Here is a 26,864-nt window from a genome sequence, read left to right on the forward strand (position 1 = left end):
GAAAATTTCATGAGCAGAGGAGCCTGGCGGGCTACAGTTGTTGGGGCTGCAGAGTTGGACACCACTGAGCAACTGAGCATGACTAATATCCTCAGAGATAGATTCAATAAATCTGGTGTGAAGCTCGGGTATCTGCATTTTAAGTACTTCAGGTGATCCTCCTGATGTAGGTGGTCAAAAGGCCACAATTGAAGAACTGCTATTTCTCAACTCTAATTGTAAATTCTCAGAGTTCAGTGGAAGACACCAAGACTATTTAACTAGAATATTTCCTTCTGATTGGAAATAGCTTATCCAAGTATAACTAGATGAAGTAGATGATTTGGATTGAAAAGAAAAAACTGGTACCTACGAGAAGTATGAGTGTAATGGGCCAGAACATAAAAGTCAGAATCCAGGAGTGCTAAGTTATAGAAAACATATGGAAAAAAGTCATGAAAAGGTGGAGTTTTTTAAAACTGCAGGAGTAAAGTATACATAATCATAATAGGCCGTGGACTTGGAATTTGATGCTGTTACACTCAAATAAAATTTTAAACTAAAAACAGTTTTCAATATCATTGTCAGAGATTGATTTTCATAAAACTTTATAACTCTTCAATTAAGTTACTTAGCACAAGATTGGTCAAAGTTCTGTTGTATTGAAGATACTATGTTACCAGAACTATGTACGGGCACCTTCAAAGCCTTCTCAATTCCCCCTGAAACCTATTCTTCTCTAAGAATAGATTGAAGGGAAATTAGTGGCAAAGAACTGATAGGCATTTACAGCCAAGAAAGCATTTCTCAACAAAATGCTTAGGTTCTAATGCTTTTCATGGTGGTGAGTTTAATATGAACACTTACTTTAAAAGCTTTCCATTGTCACTTATTAGTGAAAATAAAATACTGATTATCATATTTAAGCTGTCAAGATAGTAGATTAAACATTTTAAGGTGCTAGAGAAGACATTTTTCTTTGCTACCACCTAAATTTAAAAAATAAACAATAGACTTCATTTTCTGGGTTATATTTTAAAGCCCTTTTTGCTTTTGAGAAATGACCTATAATCCTAGTACATTTTTAGTTTTATCATGAATGTCTTTTAAGAATTCAGCTCATCTAGACCCTTGATGCATTTTAGAGGTGAGGTTGGTTTTTAATCCCACTCTTGAATAGCCAATTCAGCAAATCCAGGGTGCTTTAAATAATTTGGTACTGTGACCTCTTACAGAAATCTTTGGCATCTGACTTTAGACAGTAGTGCTTTGTAGATAGCAGAGGGCAAAGATTGTTATAGGCCCAGGGTTTTCGCAATTTAGTAAAAAATAAAGACTGTGCAGCCTATAGCTTTGTTCTTTTTTTTTTCTTCTTTTTCTCTCTATTAATAGAAATAATGGATGACTGTTCAACAAATTGCAATGGAAATGGAGAATGTATCTCTGGCCATTGTCACTGCTTCCCAGGATTCCTTGGACCTGACTGTGCTAGAGGTAAGGTTGCCCTGTTATACCGATTGGTTAGGGAACTTGACGTCATTTGAGAACTTAGAATTAGTAACAATAGGAAGAGGAGGAGGGATAGGAGTGAGAGTAGCAGTAGCAACATCCGCGATGGTCTCTACCGAAAGTCGAGCACTTGCTCTGCCAGGCACCATTCTAAACACTTTGTGGTACTTTTAATTCATATATTGTATAATAATCCTATGCTATAGATCTATTATCCTGGCTTAATGGGCAAAGAAATAACATCAGAGAAGTCAAATCACTTAACTAAGGTTATCTAACCACTGAGATACCTGGATCCTCTGAAACCAACTACTCCATGATATTGGATTGGCCAAAAAGTTAATTCAGGTTTTCCCATAGCATCTTACGGAAAAGCTCAAGCAAACCTTTTGGCCAACTCAGTACTTCTATTCCCTTCATAAACTCATTTATAATGGAGGAACTTTGGGTAACCACTTACACAAACTAGGGTAAAGTGGAAGAGGTGGACAGTCACCAGCTAGCTGAGTAGCTTATAAAGCAAAGACTGGGAAGGCAGAAGTTAAAGTTTCAAACTTTACTAAACCAGACTTGCCCATAGTTTAATTCTTGAAAAGCTGTGGGTAAATCATGCTGGGTTTTCCCCACAGGCTTACAGTTATTATCAATACTTTAGAGATGCTTTCTGCTTGTTCACAATGTGTTCTTAAAGTTCTCAGTCTGCTAATGCTTTCATCTCAGGTTTCTCAGCCACTCAGTTTCTTTAGATTAAATTCTATTCAGCAGAGAATTCAATAGCACTTGCTAGATTCCCAGTTCTCCAATAGATCTTAAGGAGGGTAGGGGGTAGAAGCAGAGGTTATGGCTGGTATGGAAAAAAATGAATAAGACGAGATATAGGCCCTGCCCTCAGGGAGGTCCATATTTTTTTTAATAAGAAGACAAAGAATAACAGAGCAGAGTGAATGTTCCAATGAAGGTCTGCACAGCTGGAATAGGCACAGACATCTGTCCAGTACCAATCTCTAAATGCCCAACTTTTGAAAGATAACACTCTATAATAGGAATACCTCCCTCCTAGTTCTATGAATTTTATCTGCCTGAGGAAGAAACCCCAAAAGAGAGAAAAATCCTAACTTATAATAATGATGATGGTGATGATGATAGTTGTTTAAGAGTATCAAAAGCAAGTGCTTGAAATAATTTCTTCACTCAGGGTGTTTTTATAATTTATCTTTCCCCCAATCCCTTAAGAGGAAAATTCTGTTTGTAATCATGAACATGTGCCGATTTAATAAAGGCTAAGCCAGAAATAGTACAATTTTTTTGCCAGAAATATTATATGAGAATCGATAGAGAATTACTCTTTGGAGATTTTACAAGCATTATGAGAACATTACAAGTTCATTTGCCAACCTTCAGATTCGTGCCCTGTGCTGTGTGGTGGGAATGGAGAATATGAAAAAGGACACTGTGTCTGCCGAAATGGCTGGAAGGGGCCAGAGTGCGACGTTCCAGAAGAGCAATGCATTGATCCAACGTGCTTTGGCCACGGCACCTGCATCATGGGAGTTTGCATCTGTGTGCCAGGATACAAAGGAGAAATATGCGAGGAAGGTCAGAGCCCTGTGTTAATATATTGCTTCAGGCTTTTCGCTCACTGAATGGTCCAAGGTGTCATTCTGTGTTTCTAGAAGAGACATAAGTGGTCTTTGCAAACGATAAATGCACAACATGTCTACTTAGTACATGGAGCAATGGGAGTTCATGTCTCTTCTGACAGCCTCTAATAATAACATGAGGCCATACCTCTGACCCTTACAGAGCAGTAGTGGAAAATGCCATACGCCCCCCTCATTTTAACACTGTTTTATGATGAAAATTTCCATCATGATTATTTTAGGTGTTAATTTATATGCTTTCATTATTACAGAGTGCACTAGGCTACATCTTTCTCTAAAGCACATAATAAAAATAATATTATTGTGCACATTTGGAACCATTTCATAAACGTTTTCTTTGGGAGTGATTTGTAATTACCATTATTATTATTGCTTTATATTATTTATTTTTATATACCTCATGCTGAAACTTGACCTCCCTGCCTAAGGAAGTAGACTTACCACTAATGAGTTTCAAGACAATGCCTTTATATTAAAATTCACCCCAAAGGAGCATTACACATACATGCACAATAATTTTATCATGTAAAAAACATACTTTGAAACAGCAGTAGTTTTATCATTTAAAGAAGACACATTGGAAAATAAGTTTGCTAGTAATCAGACCTTTTTCATGCCACATTCCTCAAATAAGACTGATTTCAGAAATAATATTAAACCATTACCATGGGAGATGGTCTCATCACAACTGTTGTTCAGGAAATAGATTGCTGAAAATGCACTATAATTGCTTTTTAAAGATGGCTCATTAAGACTATTACACAGCATTTTAAAGGGTTTAATCTCATTCTGCTCCATGAGCAAACAAGAGTTTAGCTTTCCACCTTCCATTAGCCATAGTAGAATTTTGGTGTGAAGATTGTATCTGTTCCAATATGAATGTCATTGGGACTTGACAGGCAGTAAAGTTCCTGACTTACTTTTAGAAGCTGTTTTTATGGGGATCCATCAGCAATCATGATATTTAAGCTATACATTCAGATGCTATATAGATACACACATGTTTTCACCCCCCCCAAAAAATGGTGTCTATTACAACATCTACAATCTGCCCTAAAAAACGTTTAACCTAGGTTAGACCGTCCTAATTTAAATTTTGTAAATAGTTGAAAAAGGACTTGGCTACAGTTTGCCTTCTAGGCCACAAAGAAAATTCATAGACTAACCAAGATAGCAAGGAGTACCACGTTTAAAGGTAGAAACTTTCCAAATACAAATTTTTTTAATAAAAAATGTTTTAAGTCAGATTTCACAAACAGGAACTCACAGCCTGAATGGGCGCATGGGTGGATTTTGTTTCACTAAGTGGTGGTGGTGGTGTTTTCATTGTTGTTTACTGTGGTGTATTTTGCAAAATTTAAAATAGAGAAGTATCATATAAAAATCTCTATTTCTGGCCTCTTTTGAGCAACAAAAATATCTGGTGACCCTCAGCCCACACTCCTACATGGTAGCAATGATTGGAGCCAATTAACAGCAACTTGGGCTTCCCTAGTAGCTCAGGCAATAGAGAATCCACCTGCAATGCAGGAGACCTGGGTTCGATCCCTTGGTCGGGAAGATCCCCTGTGGAGGAGGAAATGGCAACCCACTCCAGTATTCTTGCCTAGAGAATCCCATGGACAGATGAACCAGGCAGGCTCTACAGTCCATTGGGTAACAAAGAGTCAGATATGACTCAGCAACCAACACACAGACACACACACAGAGGCAGCAGCTTCCTTTAAACCGGACACTTATTCCCAGCACACCCTGCTTTCTTATATCCAGCCCACCTGGTCCCTGCAGCCAAATGACTTTGTGCCTCTGACTTAAGTATGACTTACCTACTCATTGAAGGTGGTCTTCTAAAAAAAAGAATAAACCTATATTAAGTTAATACTGTTTTATTTATTAAATTTGTTATATTTTGATGCAACAAAATTACCTCCTTTTGAAATAATATTGAACACTAAAGAACCTGCCTGCCAATGCAGGAGACATAAGAGATGTGGGTTTGATCCCTGGGTTGGGAAGATTCCCTGGAGGAGGGCATGGCAACCCACTCCAGTATTCTTACCTGGAGAATCCCTACGGACAGGGGAGCCTAGTGGCTACAGTCCATAGGGTCGCAAAGAGTCGGACACAACTGAAGTGACTGAGCGCACTCGCACACACACACACACACACACTTTTCCTCTCCCTCCAAATAACGAATAGATCAAATTAGATGTACCTTCTGGTGTTTATTTGCTGATTAGCTCAGGTATTAAAGCATTGTGCTAATGACCCTGAGATCATGGGCTATTTATAATGGCAATAACACTAATTATAAAATGCCTAGTTAGACTTAACTCTATTCCAAGTCACATTTGTTGTTGCTGTTTAGTCACTAAGTTGTGTCCAGCTCTTTGCAGCCTTATGGACTGTAGCCCTTGAGGCTCCTCTGTCCATGGGATTTTCCAGGCAAGAATATTGGAGTGGGTTGCCATTTTCTCCTCCAGGGGATCTTCCCTGACCCAGGGATGGAACCCACATCTCCTGCATTGCAGGCAGATTCTTTATCACTGAGCCACCTGGGAAGCCCATTCCATGGCACATGCTACACACTAAAACTAGGCCAGTCTTGCAAATGATGGCAGATCGTATCAGCCTGTTTCCATTGCTAGAAAAGTAATTCAAAGCGTACGTCCTCATAATGGTTAGCTTATTTTGGTCTCATCTTATTTGTATGGGAAGATCAGAATTTGGACATCAACTTTCCTGTTACCTGTGGGGTGGTCACTCAGTTAAAAGCACAAAATAATTTTCCCCAAGGCAAGCATAGAAATCTACTTGTGAAATAGTTTAGAGTATTTGTTAGAATGTGTCCAAAAATTTCCAGACTTCACAGAATCAGAGTCAAATATAATTGAGTCTGTGATATTCTAAAGCATTGAAAACTATGTCACGGTGTCCTGGTAGAAAGAGAATCCAGGAGGCAAAGAATTTTTAAATTGTGTTTAAAATGTTGCATTTTCAGTGCTTCTTAGGAATAAATGAGAGATTATAAGAAATTAGTTATATTATATGATTCCATGAAACAGCAGTCACCTCAGCCAATACCTTAAATAATCCAAACTTAAATATATATAAAAATTCCTCTAGACACATCAAATAAAAGCCATTTCTGGGAGCTATGATTCCAATTTCAGAAGACAGAGAATGACTTACCAAAAATTCTTGATTTTTTTTTTTTTTTGCAAAGCTGAGGAATCCCTACTGAAGGCTCATTCTGGTCCACCCACCCACTTGTGTGGGAGTGCTACATGCTGCTCTTAATTTCATAGAACGTATCTGTGGTTTCCTTCTTCTACATTTAGATTGCAACCTTTATGGTAGCCTTCCATGTTTTTAAGTGTTGATAATATTCTGGTTCAAACACAGCATTTACGTAAGTCATTTTATTGCCTAATGAAAATAGCATAAATAATGTAATATCGGAAAATCAATGTATCTCAGTGTCCTGGCCACACCTGTTCACTTTCAACCTTTCCCCCCACCCCCGCCTTTTTTTTTTTTTTTCTGGCCTTCAGAGGACTGCTTAGACCCCATGTGTTCTGGCCATGGCATCTGTGTAAAAGGAGAATGTCACTGTTCTACTGGTTGGGGAGGAGTCAACTGTGAAACGCCACTTCCAATATGTCAGGAGCAGTGCTCAGGACACGGGACTTTTCTGCTGGAAACTGGCACGTGCAGCTGCGATCCCAAGTGGACAGGGGCTGACTGCTCAACAGGTACATCCGAGTCTAATTCTTCACCCCCTTCTCTCACTCCTGAGTTCTTACTGGTCTTTCCTTAAGGTAATATTTCTTAAAGTCAGATCTGTATGCCTTCATAAGGGGCTTCCCCATGTTTTCTAGGCTTGTATTTTACTGAGTTTTCATATACAACTGGGCTTTCACACCACTGGGCTTTTCATCGCATTTTTCATTGTCATAGTTCCGTAGTTGAACCTCTGTCTTCATTTTGCACTCTCCTGTAGTTATTCCATCCATTCTGAAGTCTGTTATGATCAATTCTCTATAGATTATTTCAAATCTATGTCTTACTTCACTCAGGATGACAATCCCCAGGTCCATCCATGTTGCTACAAATGGTATCATTTTATTCTTTTCTATGGCTGAGTAGCATTCCATTGTATATATGTACTACATCTTCTTTATCCATTCTTCTGTCCATGAACATCTAGGTTGCCTCCATATCTTGACTATTGTAAACAGTGCTGCAATGAACATTGGGGTTCATGTATCTTTTCAAGTTAGAGTTTTCTCTGGATATATGCCTAGGAGTGGGATTGCTGGATCATATGGCAACTCTATTTTTAGTGTTTTAAAGACTCTTCATACTGTTTTCCATAATGGCTGCGCCAATTTACATTCCCCCCAACAGTGTAGGAGGGTTCCCTTTTCTGACTTTGGAAACATCTTAACACTTGAATGAACACTAAAAAGATAATTATATGTTTATCAGGTGGATTTGAGAGCCAAGAATATCCCAGGCAGAAGGAATAATTTAAACTAAGAAATGTGAAACCAAATATTCCATTTGACAAATTGCTAGTCATTGGGTGTGGCTGCACCTAGGAATCCAGAAGATATAATTGGAGAGATGGGCAGGGATGAGAACGCAGGGAGTTTTGTTTGCACGCCATGCTAAGGAACTTGCATTTCTTCTTGACACAGTAAGAAGCTACTGCGCAGTTTATAACAGATTGTGTTTTAGGTCGAGGTTAGGAAACAGGACATGGTTACTATATAAGTGCTGCTGGAGGCAGGAATTACCACTAACTATGATTTCTACCTTGGGAGATGGGTGACTGGTAACAAGTCTTAGTTGCAGCCTGTGAAATCTAGTTCCCTGACCAGGAATCGAACTCGAGCCTCCTGCATTGGGAACACGAAGTCTTAGCCACTGGACCACCAGAGAAGTCCGCCTAAAATATTCTGTGAACAGATTTTCCTTGAGCACTTACTGTGGCCCATGTGCTAACTCCCGGGATACATCAGTGAGGAATACATGATTCCTGCACTACTGGAACTTGGAGTCTGGCTGGAGGAGATAAAGTCAACAATGAATAAGAGCTATATAAGTCTTTGAAACAAGAGGAAAGTGAGAGCTAGTGAGGTTAAATTATTTTTCCAAGGTCATAGAGCTGGCTAATTGCAAACCTGAAAGTTGTTTGCAGGACTGTTGATTTCATGCCACATCTAGCATTTCTTTTCAGCCTCCACCCTCACCCCACCAAAGGAGGAGTTAGACAAGGAGCAGGAACTCAGGCGAATAGATTAGCTTATGGAAAAGGGAACATTCGAGGAGATGAAGGGCATCAAATATCACCTGCATTCTTGTCCAGATATAACATGGATTCAAGGTAGACTAAATTAGAATGGGGGCTTCCCTGATAGCTCAATTGGTAAAGAATCTGCTTGCAGTGCAGGAGACCCAGGTTCGATCCCTGGGTTGGGAAGATCCCCTGGAGAAGGGAAAGGCTACCCACTGCAGTATTCTGGACTGGAGAATTAGTCCATGGAATGGTAAAAAGTCAGACACAACGGAGCAATTTCCACTTTCACTTTCAAAAGTGGACTAAAGCCACATCCATCCATTCTGGATGCAATAGAAAAAGAACACTAGAAGCACCTCTTGGTCAGAGAAGCAAAAGGATGAATAGGTATAACCCCAAACTCTGCAGTCTCTCAGGCAAAAGCCTTCCTAATAAAACTACCAACTTGAAAAATAGGGACAGGAAATGCCTCCTGAATCTCTGGTGTCATGGTAGGAATAGTCCTTCTGTGATTTTTAAGCTCCATAAAGGTTGTTCCCACAGAGCATATTTAACCATCGAGATGATCTCACTGTGCAGACTTTTAATTGAGTATGCTCAGTACAGGAAGCAATTTAACATCTGATTCTTATAATGGATCATGTCATTTCAAAGGTGGATATGCTCTTTGCCATTGATCATTCTCTTCCTCTAAGCGCATGAAGCTTAGCTGTTAGCATGTTAACAGTGTTGCTCTGATACCAAGGGGACTGCAGTGAATGGTTTACTGATTATTTTCAGTCTGTTTTCTAGGTACACTGAGTATTGTTAGCGGCACTGAATGGATACTTGATATAGGGTTCTTTCACCTGGAGGTCTCATGGTACTTCACAAAGGTTAACTCATTAGTCTTTAAAAAACACCTCAAGGGGAATACAACAGAAGCTTGTTATAACATAGTTTAGATTTGGATATACTGCAGGTCAAATCACGCTCCCTTAAAATAGAGCTCCTTGCCATGAAATCTCAGTAATACATTTAGCCCTATACTGAAGATACCGGCTGCAGCTTTGAAGATCAGCATTGTAAAACACATCTACTACATGTCTTTCATAAAATCTGGCTTCTCCTGGTCTCATAGTCTCTGAGGGGAGCATAAAAGCAGAATTTAGAGCTTTGTACTCCTTTCTTCTTGATGAAACTTCCTGTGAGCCACTCTATCTATTGTTATTCTCATATAACAGACTGTGAAATTTATGGAAGATAAGCATCCACAAAGAGAGGACAGTTTCTGTCCTTTCTACCATCATCCCCTCTCATTATCCTGGATCTTAGAACTGGATTAATCAGCTAGAGAGATGGCACATTAGGTCCTGAAGTATTCCTGAACTATGGACCATAGCCTGCCAGGCTTCTTTGTCCATGAAATTTTTCAGGCAAGAATACTGGAGTGGGTTGCCATGCCCTCCTCCAGGGAATCTTCCCAACTCAAGGGTCGAACCCCTGAGTCTCCTGCATTTTCTGCATTGGCAGGCAGATTCTTTACCACTGAGCCACCTGGGAAGCTGTGTGTGTGTGTGTGTGTGTGTGTGTGTGTGTGTACACAGTTACTATATAACAGGAATCATCTGTAGTTCTGGGTGAAGATTCCATAAGGCTTTGTTGTAAGGATATTTATTTTCAGGCTATCCTATGACATGTGGCCATTTTGTCCATTGGAGAGATGACAGTGTGTGTGTGCTTGTGCTCATGTGTGCTTGTGTGTGTATTCACAGCATAGTGATTTTGAGTAACTCATTTAACTTTTTTGAGTCTCATCTGCCTCATTTTTGAAATAGTAGAAGATTAGCCAAGTGGCTCTTAAGGCCCTTTTCAATACTGAGATCTATGGTTCTTTAGCCTGTATATTGAGCTGTTGACACTGATTATCAATGATTTGTGGATACAGTTCATAAACTCTCAACTCCATATTGTTTATGGTGAGAAAATATTAATTGCAAATAGCTTTGTTTATGTTATAATGAAATCCACACTTTGATATATAGACCATTTTGTTTGAGAATCTACCTCTATTCGTAGAGATACACATGTACACACACACATAAACATGTGTGTATATAACAATGTCTTGTTATGTTTTTAAGTGTTCCCTAATGGATGGTGATATGCATCTACTAATAAAACAGATAATTAGAGGAGGAAGTTGTAAAAGGCTCATATAATTATAATTGCTAGAAAAACTTTCCTTGATTATACAAGTATATGCTTTTAGAACATTATTCATTTTCCCCTTTATTGAAAGTGCCAATAATCAAAAAGTTTTCATCTGATTCTATATATCTATCACATATAATGCATCACTTTCCTGAAATTTCCAGGTATTGAGTAGACCATTTGAAATGATTAGTGTACACTGTATTTTTCCTATAGATATTACAGTAACAGCAGGGTTGTACATGCCATTTGATAAAGAAGCTTTGTTCAAAACAGAATGTACATGCTACGGGCACAACTATATAGTCATTCATCATGCCACTGAAGAGAAAAATCCACTCATATATAAAGTAACTGAAATTAAGTATCTTCAATAGAAAAGAGATAATCAGTGTACCCAGATTAGGAACCTAGGATTGCAGATAATCTTGTCTATTCAGTTTGGGATACACACCTGAATTTCTTAAGAGCTGTAGCTGAGTTCACAAAAGAAAAGTCTCTACTGGTTATCAAACAATGTTAATATATTATAATGAACAAATTTCATGGACTAAAAAGCTCAAATATAGATAGTCAGTCACTGAAACATGATGGGAAGTTTTATATTGCTTTTTAGAATACAGGGACAAAAAGGCTTATGACTAATTCCTATGTAGGCTTAATTATTTTTAACTTGCAAAGTACGACAACCTCTGATCAAGTTTATTTTAAAGTCATTTTTTTTCTATTCTGGAAGAAATAAAGGGTAAACCTTAAGGTGACTCTGGTTTGATTGATTTAATAAAATAAACCCCTCCTTGAAACATAGTGGCTACACCATTAACACCACAGTGAGGTAGAAACATTAACTGTAGACCTGCGGAATCTGTCAGTGCAGTTCATTGGTGGCACTAGAAATACAACCCCAAAAGCATCCTTAATAGAATTCAAGTCAGACTAAGAATGTAAGAATCCACAAAAATATTTTCTGGGAGGCAGATATGAAATGGAAAAAAAAATCATACTATTATCATGATTTCCTAGCAATACATCCTACTCAGAGATGGTTTGACACCCCCTAAGTTTTTTGTCTTGAATGAAAATAGAAATCAACCCCCCCAAAATTCTAAGATTCAAAAATACCTTATCTTTATCAAAGAGAGTCCGTTTAATAGCCATCAAATCTTATGGTGTGATTTAAAGCACATCAAATATCAAATGTTTTCAAAATACATCTTTTACATTTTGTTCTGAGGTGATAAAAACCATACCTTTTCTGCCATCATTAGCAGACTGCAGTGCAAAAATCCAGTGAAACTTTTGACAATTTGACAGGTTTGAACAATGAGATAAATTTGCAGCTCCCTCTCTGTAAATCTGAGCTAACTCCGCTGACTGTTCCAGGACATTAAAGCTTTAAAATTGTTTTTCAAACCAGGGACATATATATAAGGTGGCAACTGTGAGGTAAGAAAATGTAACTAAGTAAACCTGAGTGTGAGGAGCCATGCGTATTTACATGGCTCAAGTACAGTTAATAATAAGGAGTGCCTTTGGAAAGACCAATAGGAACATCAAAAGAAACCAGGAAAATTTTGTACTGCACCATTAAATGCATTTCTCATTCACCCAAACTTTTTCTGAATTCCAAGTTCATTCTCTGTTTGGCATTTTTCTCAATTCATGTTCATCTGCATGAAATGAAATAGACCCAGAAAAGGGTGTAATCTAAAAGATGTGTTTGGCCCTGGAGGTGAGATCCTGCAGGAAAGGCGGCCACCTGGGTGCTCCCCTCCACAGTCTGACCTGCTGTCTGCTTCTCTGACATGGGGGGTGGGGGTTGGTCTGAGCAGGGGCGGGGCAGGAAGGTAGAAAGGGTCTCTAGTAGAGATGGTTGAGAGAGACTTCGAAGGAAGCCAGAATTCAGTTGTGCAAAATCAGTGGCCAAGACATGGAGAAGGATCAGAATAAGTTGTTCCAATCCTGTACAAAATCAAATTATTAGAGATATTAAAGAGCACTCCCTCATAAACTCTCATACATCTCATACATATAAACTCTCATACTCCCTCATATATCTCCCCCTCCCTCATAAACTGAAAGATACTTTCATTCCTGTAATAAAAACACCCTGCATTTATCCATTGGTTTTAATTTTTTCTCCAAATACTGACATAGCCATTTTCTTCATTTCATTATTTTTTTTTAATAAAGCCTTATTTTCAATCATGTACTTACTTTTATTTTTGGCTGCATGGGTTGGTACTTGGGATCTTTCGTTGCAGTGCACAGACTCTCTAGTTAGGTTGTGCTGGGCTCAGTAGTTGTGGCTTGTGGACCCAGCCACCCCCACAGCAAGTGGAATCTCAGTTCCCCCACCAGGAATCAAACCCACATCCCCAGCATTGGAAAGGGGATTCTTAACCACTGGACTGCCAGCGAAGTCCCTTCATTCATTATTATGGCCATACTCCAGGGACATTGTTAGAGTGTGGATTGCATATTGAGCTTTAATAATAAAAACTACCTCTAGAACCTTTCCAGAGATTTGCTTTACATGTATTCTTCTGAGTCATCAGAAAGGGATAGGCTACCCACTCCAGTATTATTGGGTTTCCCTTGTGGCTCAACTGGTAAAGAATCCACCTGCAATGTGGGAGACCTGGGTTTGATCCCTGGGTTGAGAAGATCCCCTGGAGAAGGGAAAGGCTACCCACTCCAGTATTCTGGCCTGGAGAATCCCATGGGCTGTATAGTCCATGGGATGGCAAAGAGTAGGACACGACTGAGCGACTTTCACTTTCATTCTTCTGAGTCGTTGGAAAGGACAGAGATTTGTCCTTCATTAAAGAAGGACCATACATTTTCACCTGGTAAGAACTTGACTTATACTTCCACATTCCCAGTAACCTAGCAAACAAGTTTCTCTTATTCTCATAACATCGTTAAGGTATAAGCAGGGTTAATAATGTTTCCTCATTTTATAGCTGAAGGAACTAATCTGCTGTGAGACATGGGGAAAGTTACTTTATTGTGTGTGCTTCAGCATTGAAGTTGGCAATAGAATTCACAACCCAATGTCTTATCCTAAAGATCAGTGTGGATTAATCTTGTTTTTATCCTGCTTGTGACTTGCTGAGCCTCTTGAATATAAGAACCCATGTCTTCCATAAATCATAGAAAATATTTAGTCACTATCTCAATGAATTTTGATTTTCACACTTTCTCTGCTACTTCCTTTTGGAATTTCCATTAGACTCTCCCACTCTGGCCTCTATGTCTTTTATGCTTTTCCCAATTTTCCATTTCTTTGTTTCTCTGTTATTTTATTGGCAATTTCTTCAAATTTGTCTTCTGGCTCATGAAATATCTCTTCAGCTGTGTTTACTATGATGTTTACCCTTCATTTAAATTTTAAATTTCAGTGATTTCATTTCTAAAATTATTTAGTTTGTTTTTCAAATATCTCTCATTAATTTTTGGAAATTTCTTGCTCCTTAATCCTGTCTTTATCTACTATTTTCTTTATGCATATTAAACATAGTTATTTTACATGCTATATCTGATAAATAGATCATGTTAAGGCTTTGTGGGCCTGGATCTATGGTTTCTTGTTTCTGTCAACTCTTGCATATGATTGGCTTGCTTTCTTACTTCTGTTCATTTTTTATAGTTGGTTAAAATATGTTGAAATTCTAAGTCTGGGGAAGATTTATGTTTGTTTCTCATAAGAAGTTGTCTGCACTACAAACCAGGGTAAAACTTTATTTTTTTACTGTAGTTGATTTACAATATTTATTAGTTTCAGGTGTACAACATGATGACCATTTGTACTAATTTAAAGTTTAAATTAAAAATCTCAAGTTACAGTTTTGGGACCATACATTTAGTACAAACTCAGGCTCCAACAGAGAAGGCGATGGCACCCCACTCCAGTACTCTTGCCTGCAATATCCCATGGATGGAGGAGCCTGGTAGGCTGCAGTCCATGGGGTCGCTAAGAGTCGGACATGACTGAGTGACTTCACTTTCACTTTTCACTTTCATGCATTGGAGAAGGAAATGGCAACCCACTCCAGTGTTCCTGCCTGGAGAATCCCAGGGATGGGGGAGCCTGGTGGGCTGCCATCTATGGGGTTGCACAGAGTCAGACGACTGAAGCGATTTAGCAGCAGCAGCAGCAGCAGCAGGCTCCAAACCCGCATGAAACTCAGCTAGTTGCCATGAAGTCTCAGAGGAGGCTTGTTATTTAACATCTTCAGACTCAAGCCTGAGACAGATCATTTTCTTCTAACCTATTTTTGCAAGGCACATTTGCTTCTAGATTGGTTTCAGTATGGATCCCTGATCCTGTACAGGCCCAAGGTTCAGCTAACAATCTGTTTCCCACTCTGAACCCTCACCAAAACTCTGGGTTACCCAGATCAGCTGATGCCTCTGATGTCCTGGCACAGCCCTAACTCTCCATGTAATCTTGGACTAATCAGCCACTATGGATCTCAATTTATACATCTGTAAAATGTGTTTTTCAGCTAAATTCACATTTCAATTTATTTTAATAATTAACATTTTCACTTTAAGTGGAGAAAAATATTTAAGTTGCAATTAAGTCAAGAATTTTTTTCTACTGGGTTATGTGTAAACACATTAGAGTTCTACAAACCTAGAAGAGTTTATTCCAGCTAGAAAAATGGTTCAGCTAGTGAGCTTTAAAAGAGTGTTCTGAGAAGTATTGTTTAAAAGATGTTTCTGGGACTTCCCTGGTGATACAGTGGATTAGAATCCACCTGCCAGTGCAGAGGGCCTGGAGTTGATCCCTGGTCCGGGAAGATTCCACATGTCACACAGCAACTAAGCCTGAGTACCACAACTACTGAGCTCATGCTGTAGAGGCTGCGAGCCACAACTACTGAAGCCAGCATGCTCTAGAGCCCAGTGCTCTGCAACAAGAGTAAGCCGAGCACCAAAATTAGAGAGAGTGGCCCCTCGCTCGCCACAACTAGAGAAAGCCTGTGTGCAGCAACAAACACCCAGTGAAGCCAAGAATAAAATAAATAAATTTGATTTAAATTTATATAAATAAATTTTTATTATTGAAATAAATGGAAAAAAAGATATTTCTGAAGCCATAGGAGCGAAAATTAACAGTGGAATCAAGAGTAAACAATTTAAACAATCAGAGACAGCTTGCCACACTTTTCTGGTAGGTCCATTCATTTTTAAAATTGAATTGTGCATGTCAAACAATGAAAGTTAAAGCATTCTAAATAATACTGCCTACTTTCATTTCCAGCTGTCTTTGTTTATTTTTTATTTGACAGATTTTGACATAATCATAGAATATTCACACTAGATTAGATCTTAGAGATCACCTAGTTTTGTCCTTCCTTTTATAGAAGAAAACTGAGGCCCAGAAAGGTTGAATGATTTGCGTAAGGACCAACCTAGATAGCATATTCAAAAGCAGAGACGTTACTTTGCCAACAAAGGTCCATCTAGTCAAGGCTATGGTTTTTCCTGTGGTCATGTATGGATGTGAGAGTTGGACTATGAAGAAAGCTGAGTGCCGAAGAATTGATGCTTTTGAACTGTGTTGTTGGAGAAGACTCTTGAGAGTTCCTTGGACTGCAAGGAGATCCAACCAGTCCATTCTAAAGGAGATCAGTCCTGGGTGTTCTTTGGAAGGAATGATGCTAAAGCTGAAACTCCAGTACTTTGGCCACCTCATGCGAAGAATTGACTCATTGGAAAAGACTCTGATGCTGGGAGGGATTGGGGGCAGGAGGAGAAGGGGACGACAGAGGATGAGATGGCTGGATGGCATCACCGATTCAATGGATGTGAGTTTGGGTGAACTCTGGGAGTTGGTGATGGACAGGGAGGCCTGGCGTGCTGCGATTCATGGGGTCGCAAAGAGTCGGACTGAGCGACTGAACTGAACTGAATGTAGCTGATTAGATACATAGTTAATATGAGAGACAAGTCTCAATTTCTGGTTTAGACCTTTTGTCTAATATACCATTAAGAGAGCCTTGTTCAAATTCAAGAGATGTTACCTTTCCATTGTCATCGCTTCCACTGAATCTCTAGGAAAATTAGCAGTGAATATATACACAGGGCAGGATCCCAGAGTCTGTCTGTTCCTTGACTATCACAATGTTATGATTAAGGGGAGAAGTCGGTTGATGAAAGTGATCTGAGCCAGTGTTGGGGAGGGGGAAAACAGTGTTATGAAAATTGTCAGAGTTTCAGCATAGAAAAGTCAGACAGAAATGACCTCAAATCCCAGCTCTTCCTCTAAGTTACTATGTGACCTTGAATAAGTTACTTGGTTTCTCTGAGCCTCTCCTATAAAATAGGGAAATAATTCCTACTTTGTTAGGGTAGTTGTAAGAGTTAAATGAGATAATATATGTGAAACACCTAACATAGTGCTTCTCCCATAGTAGACATTAGATTATAATAATAAATGGTAGCCATTATTGTCATTTATATTTCAATTCTCATTGTAAAGACACATTTCAAAGACAAATCTTTTGTAAGTAGAAGATAAATTAGTAGCTGTCTCATAGAATTCATTTTCAGACATGGTAAAGCTGAATTAATTTAAAGGAGTATGAAAATTCTTTCTATTCCAAAGTCATTACATTTTTTTATCCCCACCTGAGTGGTGTTATTTTTTTGTTTGTAGAACAGATGTTTCACTGAAAAGTTAGGTGAAAAGTATTTATTCTATCTTTTCACTCCCTTTAAGCCCTGCTCTTCATCATAAAATCACATTCAAGGAAAATTTATATTCCTGGTCTGTCTGCTAAGATTAGGTTTAGTGACAGGAAATACCTCCCTCAGGGGAGGCAAATAAAAGAGTAGCTTAAACAAGATATAACTGTGACCTTACTTTCACACAAAAGAAATCTAGAAATAGGCAGACCAAGGCTTAGGTGATGACTCCAAAAAGATTCTTCTGGCTCACACCTCTAGTATCCCTAAGATGGGACTTTTATCCTCATTGTACACAATGGCAGCCAATGTTCCAGTCACCACATCTTCATTACAGACAAGATGAAAGAGTGGAGGGGGAAACAGTCTGTTTGCTCTCTTTTAAGGAGACTTCATTTATGGTAATGCTGGAAACATTCATTTATATCTCACTGACCAGTAACTAAGTCATGTGACCACATCTAGATGCAAAGGAAGCCAAGAAATATAATCTTTGTTTAAGGAAGCCATGTGAACAGCTAAATGACATCAAATTTCACTGTAGCATTCAACTTTCCAACTAGCACAACAAGGCAACATGATCAGTTGTGTGACTCACCACGTCTTCAACATAAAGCCAAGCCCATAGCTCAATGGAAATAAAACTTTCTTTGTATTGAGACCAGTGAGACACTTTCCCTACAGATCATATTCAAGATTTTCTATGGAAAAATGAATTAAAGTATCTCCTTATTAGTTATCATTTTGATTACATATTGAAATGATAATACTTTGGACATACTGGGTTAGATACTATATATTTAACATTAATTTCACCTGCAGTTTTAATGTGGCTACTAAAAAATTTAAGGTTGCATCTGTGGCTTGCATTTGAGGCTCACTTTCTATTTTATTGGACAGCACTGCTGTGGCATATGGCAGTATTAAGTTTAGCCTGGAAAATATAATTAAATGTATTTTCCAAATTAAACTGAATATATTCAGATACCAAGGTAACTTGAATAAGTACTTTGTAGTATAGGATTGTTGACAAAGTCAGCTATATGTGGAAAAGGTTTACCAAAAATGATTATTTGGGTTTTAGTATAACTGACCAAAAGTCATTTTTGGCAATATTAAGACACCAAGGGTAACCATAAATCTGGTTCTGGTTTATGACAATAAAAGCATAAGAAAGAAGTATAAATGAATGCATATATTTCCTAAGACAGGAGAAGCATCAAATCATTCTACTCAGATTTCTGCAAAATATGATAAAGAATACAAATGTGGGACAGTAGTAGCATAATTAAATGCCTAGTGATAATCTATTCATGTATAGTACACAGACCTCAAAGGCCCAGATTTTCCACCTCTCAAGAAGGAAACCAATGTATGTTTTAAATAAAATGTCTAATAAAGCAATAGGTTCATAACTTTGTTGGATAAGTTTTTATGTCATAAAATGAATTAGAACACTCGAGTCCAGCTGGAAAACTTATAGATAATAAGCAAACTGGCACAGATTAGAGCTTGTCATTCAGAGTGTCTCTAGGGTGGTTCTTCAGCCATGAAATCTTCCTCAGATGCTTTATTTAGCTTGATTGTTTAAAAAATCATGTGTGCTCTGTAAGGGGGAATTACTAAAACATAGACAGAGGTGGCTCGGATCACCAAGTTGTCAGTTGTCATCTGAGCTGCCATGACCTCGCTCTCCAAGTTTATAAACCTCTGTGTATGCCACAGAGCCTGGCCTCTTTACAGGATGAAACAATCACATTCAGATCTTTCCACAAGGTCATATTAAATCTGACGTTTTAACTTAGCAATAAGCTTTTCATAAATATAACTTGACTTTTATAAAAATCCAACGGCCTCTTTTTCTTTATGAAGGTCACCACATTAACCTGGCCAGAATTGTTTGTTTTTATCTATCCACGATTCTTGGCAAGCCAGATATTAGGACACTTAGAGACAGAGTGTGTCCATTTTAATTATCATCAGCTCATTCATAATGGAAGATGTCCTTCACTTGAGGCCCATGAGGGAAGGATTGAAATGGTCCTTAGGAATCAATGGATTACCGATAGAACATGAAAGCTCTCAGTCCATCTCAAACCTCTCAGCCTCCAGACATTGTTAATCCAAACATAAATGCAAAAAAGCTCCAGAACACTATATCAGGGGTTAAAATAGTGACAAAATTATTCATTTCTGCCTTTGTCATAATATCCATCTAAGCAAAATAGTGAAAAAGGAGGAGCTAATCTTAGTCAATAATCCTACGTAGCAAATAAAATCTATAATGTTGGCCTCTAGGCTAGATACAGATAAAGTTTCTTGTGGATTTATCCCACAACCTCCTCTTCAGTACCAGCAGGTTAGGTACATAAATACATTTTTTATGTGTGAAGAAATTTCCTTTTGGGTTAATACACCCCCCTCTAAAAATATATTTCTCTCTAAAAGATTGGTTCATGGGGAAGCAACCCACACAGTCCCTGAAGACTTCTGGTAGAAAGCAATAGTATCTACCACCATCCTAGAATTCCACTCTGAAAATATGATTAATTCTACCATAAGGAGCATAGAAAGGATAAAAGTTTAAAGACGATTTTAAAAGGGCCATATATCTCAGCAAACTGTGTGCACATTGAAAACAGGAGATATACAAGGGTGAAGGCAAATCATTTCCAGATTGTCAGGGAACTGAATCAGGATGGAAAGTTAGACAGTCCAGTATAAACATCAGACATTCAATAACAGCTCACCGTACTTCTCCCAAGCTTTATAGTTGTTATTGTTTTTTACGGGGAAAGAGGCAAAACTCTCATGTATGGGAAGATACTTGTGTTAAGTACAACATCTCATGAACATGTTAAAACCAGTCAAAAAAGACAATGCAACAGCAGCGTTTTGGAATGCCGACCTGGGGTGAACCAGAAAAATTCTGGTTCTCAAAGAACACTTTGGTGACTCAGAGAATTCTATTTTATATAGATAGATATGCCCAGTGTAATTATTATGTAGTATATTGTCTGCTAAAGTGTCTACCAACACTGAATCATTTCACCCTAATCTGGCAGACAAAAAAGTTCTGTCTGCAAAGTTGCCAGACCCTTACTTCTAGAAGTGTATTAGACATAACTTTTCTGGCCTGGGTTAACTGTACCATGGTGGGGCTCATTAATGACTATAATGATGATTATGGTAATAATAATAACAATATTATATTTATTAAACTCTCACTATATATGTGTTTTACAAATGTTATCCATTTAATCATCATGAGTCAGTATTTCTAAAGTATTTTCTATACAACTCTTTCCTGCAGGATGTTACAGACAAACAAAAAACATTCTATGGTGAAAAACTAAAAGGAGAAATCTACGGGTTAGCTCCCACTTGAAAATTCACCAAGCATATTCTCACGTTATAGATTCTAAAAATTCCCTGCAATAAGGAAAGCTGTCTACCAGAGCTTCCCACAAAACTTTGATCAGTAAATGCTTAACACTTCTTTATATCCTACAGAGATAGAAGTGTTCTTTAGAACCACTTTCAGAAACGGTGCTGTAGAACATTATCATCATTTTATAGAGAAAGAAATGAAAACCTAGAGAAATTCAGCAGTGCTCCTTAGATCACGTAGCCAGCTGAAGGCAGAACCTTTGAAGATAGGTCTATTTATTGCCAAAGTCCATATTCATCATTAACTGTAATGACTCAGATAATTGTTATCCTGTTAACAATTAACATAATAGTTAATAGCATTAACTATTATGCTCAGTATGGTATGTATATATATATATATGATATATATATCCTTTCATCCTTATAACAGTATATATATGTATATATTTAGTGTATATATTATACTTATGTATATATTATATACTTTATGTAATATATGTATATTATATTATATATACATATATTATATATAATATAATGATATATTATATATTATATAATATATGTATATTATATATTATATAATATACATATATTATATATATACATATATACTTATAATTATGTATATATTATAGTGTATACTATATATATAGTATATGTGTATATATATAGTATATGTGTATGTGTATATATATATATATATATATATATCCCCTGGAGAAGGAAATGGCAACCCACTCCATTACTCTTGCCTGGATCCTTTCATCCTTGTAACAGTCCTGCAGTGAGAATACTGTTATTCCCATTTTATAAATGAAGAAAATGAGGGTTGATTAGAGCTGGTGGCTTACTAGGACTGTCAACAGGACTGTAGAGTCAGCAGGTTCTACTTATCTAGCCTTAAGCAAATTACCTAACCTCTTGAATGCTCAATGTCTGTATCTATAAAATGGGTATAATATCCCTGGCATATACTGGTTAGTCAGTAAAGTTTCTAAAACAAGTTTAATTGAGCCAGTATACTTTGAAATAACCACATACTGAGGTTTTACATCATTGGAAGTATGGTCCATTAATTTATTCATTGCCTCTAAGGTAGATATGAACTTGATATCAATCAAATTTTTAGGCATCATTAGAGAAAGCAGTTGAGGGCCAAAGAGTAGCAGGCAATCAAATAAACCCCAGGCCCAGGGAGAGAAGATATAAATTCTGTAAAGGTCATACTTTCAGATTCAATCATAAAGGTTCAGCATAGTGTAGTACAAAGAACACAATTTAGAGTCAGACCGAGTATGATGCCAGCCTCACCCCTAATTAGCCACATGACCTTAAGCAACTCATTTAACCTCTCTAAGCAACAACACTTCATCTCAAACATGGAATTAACACTACCTTGCAAGGTTGCCATGAAGATGAAATGTGGTAATGCCTGCAGAGACTCTGGCACTGCACCTGGCACTCATGACATGGTAGCCTTGGCCCTAGGACCTTGGCTTTTACCTTCTAGAGCAGCATGCTTTAACCAACAAAAGGGAGATTATCCATGAATGGGCATCTGTCTGATCCCAGAAATGTGTCTGGTGCCCTCTGCATCTTTCAGAGTGATCTGAAGTGGAAATGGATGTTAATTACAATCTTTTAAATATCAATCTCAAAGTATTCTCAATCGCTGTGAAAGTGACATGTGTCACTGTGAATAAGGAATCCTGAGAGAATAAAGTAATCAAAAAAAATTTTTTAAGCAACAGGGAAGGAAGATTTCCCAACTTTGGCAGCTGATTTACATCTATTACACTGATATAACCAGGTGCAAAATCCTGGGGCAAAATTTAAATATTGCTATTTTTTCCCCTGTAGATTTCAAGCAAGGTATAAGTTGTGTGCATGTTTATTCAAATATCTTATAGATGTGGTATAGATACAGTTGGGGGCATCTCCCCCATTCTATGCTGAGGCTGGAGCACACTTTAATGACCACCTCAATAAAAGTGCACATAACATTTTATCTCTCAGCACATACTTAAATCAGAACATCACACACACACAAACATGCATACACTTCAACACTCATGCACACATTCTTAAACACACTTGTATCCATGCACATACTCTTTAACACACTGCACAGTCACACATATACTGAAATACACCATAGTACACTCCTGCATGCACTCAAACACACATGCTGGCCCACTTATACACACCCATGCCCACTTGCACACATTCACACACTCTTTTCACATGCACACAATGTATTGTCCATTTATAAAGAATATTGTCATTAGTTTGAATGAAAAGAAAATTATTTTATAATATCTTCAGCCTAATGCTTCTTTTATGTGCCCATTGAACACTTCAGAATTTATTTACTTAGGTTGCGTTCTACATGAGAAAGGGTAGAGAATTTTAAAGGCTGTAAATTGTATTCTGCCCTTTTAAAAGTTAGCTCTCATTCTATCTGCAAATACAGAGCATCTTTAAAACTGAAATGCTTTGGGAAAAAAACGTAAAATTTTGTAATAGTCATAAATTGGTATGTGCACTGTAGAGTAATCTAAAATCATTAGAATGATGCATTTTTTTTAAGTAAGTGCCTCGCAAGAAAATGAGTGAAGCAATATCACAGTGTATTAATGGAGCTCAAGACATCTTAAATTGACTTGGAAATTAAACATCAAAAACTGCAACTTGAAAAAAATAATTAGGTAAACCATTATATTGCAATCAAAAATTTAAAAAAAAACCTCTTGAAATTTAGGAAATTGCAAATTAAGGGTGTCAATCATCCTGATTTGGCAAGGGCACAGATTGTCAATGAAAAGAAAATATATTCCTACTTAAAATATTCTTGAAAACTGAACTGTGCCCAGGGTTTGCTGCTTTGTTTCCATTTCTGGTGGGACATCCTTTTGCTTGTATTACATATCAGTGTAAGAGCTTCCTTCTGACTTCTTGACCCTGTGATCCTTTTGCAAAGGTAGCTGGTGACACTAGCCTGGAGAAAATGGTCAAGTTACTCATCTCCTCTTTCCCACTCCTAATATTAGATTGAACTGCATGAAATTGCTGATATTTGACCTATAAATGTGACATTGTCATATGATTCAGCCTAATATTTTCAATAGAACTAGATTTGCAAGAAAAGAGAGTGCTAATTATCTAGGAAGCAGTAGTGATAAAGATAATTAGCACTCTCTTTTCTTCCAAATCTAGTTCTATTGAAAATATTAGGCTGAATCATATGACAATGTCACATTTATAGGTCAAGCTGCAGTCCATGGGGTCGCTAAGAGTCGGACCCGACTGAGCGACTTCACTTTCACTCTTCACTTTCATGCATTGGAGAAGGAAATGGCAACCCACTCCAGTGTTCTTGCCTGGAGAATCCCAGGGATGGGGGAGCCTGGTGGGCTGCCGTCTATGGGGTCACACAGAGTCGGACACGACTGAAGCGACTTAGCAGCAGCAGCAGCAGCAGCAGTGATAAAGCCACCTGCCAGTGTAGGAGATGTAAGAGACACAGGTTCAGTCCCTGGGTTGGGAAGATCTCCTGGAGGAGGGCGTGGTAACCCACTCCAGTATTCTTGTCTGGAGAATCCCATGGACAGAGGAGCCTGGCAGGCTACAGTCCACAGGGTCACAAAGAGTTGGACACAACTGGAGCAACTTAGCACACACAGCACACCCCTGCCTAAGAAGGATTTAAGAAATATTCAATTTTATCTGGATTTCCCTATTATATGGATTAAACCCAGTCTCTGTCAATACAGGTGCCTGTAGTTTTGTTCTATTCTATTCTTCTTTTCCTATCTTCCTGGGTCTCTAGCAACTCCTGTCAAGTGGAGTGATGAGATACAATCTTCACCCTCCTTCTAGGTAATTCCTCCTGTTATTTATTCTTCAGGGACACACTGGTGATATTTTATACTTTGCTTGTGACCTTGATCATTTATAATAATTATCTCCATAAGATGAATGATCTCAGCCTTGGCGAGAACTTCCTCAGGCTCTGTGTAAGGCAGCAGGCTTATATTATGCACCTACTGTGTGCTGAATCCTATGTGCTGTAGGAATGGGACATGCAAACATAATGGTAATCCAAACAGTATACCTGTTATTCAAAATAGAAATCAGCCACAACTGAAATGTGCCACAGCATCAGAATGGTTAGATAAACTAGGGTGCATTTTGGAATATCACCTTGCAATTACAGTGCCTACCAAGAGTGTTTAACTTACATTAGAATGTTCTGAAGATACAAGAAGTCCAAAAGTAAACTAAAAATTGTATCCCATATTGTTCAAGAGTATCTAGAAACAAGTGTTCTTTCACTCTCCTTGTAGGTTATTAAATGGTACACTCTTTTGTCAGTATCTATCAAAATTTAAAATATACATAGCCATCATCCCAGTAATTCCATTTCTAAGAAATATCCTAGTGAAATGCTGGCACGTATGCACAAAGAGGCATTGTTTACAATAGAAGAAAGTGTAGAAACTATCTAGATGTCCATTTGTACAGATTAAACTATACAACATCCAGACTAGGGTATATGCTAAGTCACTTCAGCCGTGTCCAACTCTTTGCAACCCCATGGACTCTAGCCCACCAGGCTCCTCTGTCCATGGGCTTTTCCTGGTGAGAATACTGCAGTGGGTTGCCATTTCCTCCTCCAGGGAATCGTCCTGACCCAGGGATTGAACCCACATCTCTTAAGTCTCCTGTGATGGCAGCAGGTTCTTTACCACTAGCGCCACCTGGGAATGCTATAGACCAAAAGAATGAGTTAGTTCTAAATGGACAATAGTATGTCTTAGAAATATTTCCCAGTCCTAGAAAAATATTCATTGATTTGAGAGATAGGGTATGTCAGAGGTATTAGAATTACAACATTATACCATTTAGGATGAAATACTACTTAGTCATATATCTCTATGCACAAATCTTAATTTCATACATAGAAAGATGTCCAGAGAGAATTTTTATCAGAGTCATTGGTGGTTACCCTCTTGAGAAGTAACTATGACTGGTGGCTCTATCTGTATTCATAAGTCTTACAGTGAAAATTTATTTTTAATAACTTGTGCTGCTGCTAAGTTGCTTCAGTCATGTCCAACTCTGTGCGACCCCATAGACGGCAGCCCACCAGGCTTCCCCATCCCTGGGATTCTCCAGGCAAGAACACTGGAGTGGGTTGCCATTTCCTTCTCCAAATTTACTTCTCCAAAATTACTTGTAATAGCATGTAATTAAAGACAAAGAAAAATTAGGAAACAGGTATACAATATAAAAATGGAGGCAAATGTCTAAAATAGATGGTTGTGGCATTGACAAGGTAAAAGACTAGGAAAACTAAGCTAAAGCTAAAAAGGATGGGGGCAGCAGGGTTTTCAGGGAAGGATGAAATATGTTGGAAAGAATCATGCTTACAAAAGCAAAAATAAAAATTCTTAAGATTAAATAATACAAAAGGTGCAGCACTGTGAATAAAGGTATAAAACTACTGAGTAATGCTCTCAGTTCAGTTCAGTTCAGTCGCTCACTTGTGTCCGACTCTTTGCGACCCCATTAATTGCAGCACGCCAGGCCTCCCTGTCCATCACCAACTCCCGAGTTCACTCAGACTCACATCCATCGAGTCAGTGATGCCATCCAGCCATCTCATCCTCTGTCGTCCCCTTCTCCTCCTGCCCCCAATCCCTCCCAGCATCAGAGTCTTTTCCAATGAGTCAACTCTTCGCATGAGGTCGCCAAAGTACTGGAGTTTCAGCTTTAGCATCATTCCTTCCAAAGAAATCCCAGGGCTGATCTCCTTCAGAATGGACTGGTTGGATCTCCTTGCAGTCCAAGGGACTCTCAAGAGTCTTCTCCAACATCACAGTTCAAAAGCATCAATTCTTTGGCACTCAGCTTTCTTCACAGTCCAACTCTCACATCCATACATGACCACTGGAAAAACCATAGCCTTGACTAGACGGACCTTTGTTGGCAAAGTAATGTCTCTGCTTTTCAATATGCTATCGAGGTTGGTCATAACTTTTCTTCCAAGGAGTAAGCGTCTTTTAATTTCATGGCTGCAGTAACCATCTGCAGTGATTTTGGAGCCCTAAAAAAACAAA

At 38.2% G+C, this 26,864-nt stretch overlaps 1 protein-coding gene across 1 annotated transcript in view; it reads left to right on the top strand.

The window, feature by feature from the left end:
* Positions 1-26,864, top strand: part of LOC102276527 (teneurin-1) — a 413,260-nt gene that overhangs the window by 133,949 nt on the left and 252,447 nt on the right. Inside the window, exons 6-8 of the mRNA XM_070365791.1 lie at positions 1,372-1,473; positions 2,890-3,084; positions 6,704-6,904. Coding sequence (XP_070221892.1) covers positions 1,372-1,473; positions 2,890-3,084; positions 6,704-6,904 — 498 coding nt within the window. The remainder of the gene's footprint in view (positions 1-1,371; positions 1,474-2,889; positions 3,085-6,703; positions 6,905-26,864) is intronic.

Source organism: Bos mutus, chromosome X (assembly GCF_027580195.1).
Source record: "Bos mutus isolate GX-2022 chromosome X, NWIPB_WYAK_1.1, whole genome shotgun sequence".
NCBI lineage: Eukaryota > Metazoa > Chordata > Mammalia > Artiodactyla > Bovidae > Bos > Bos mutus.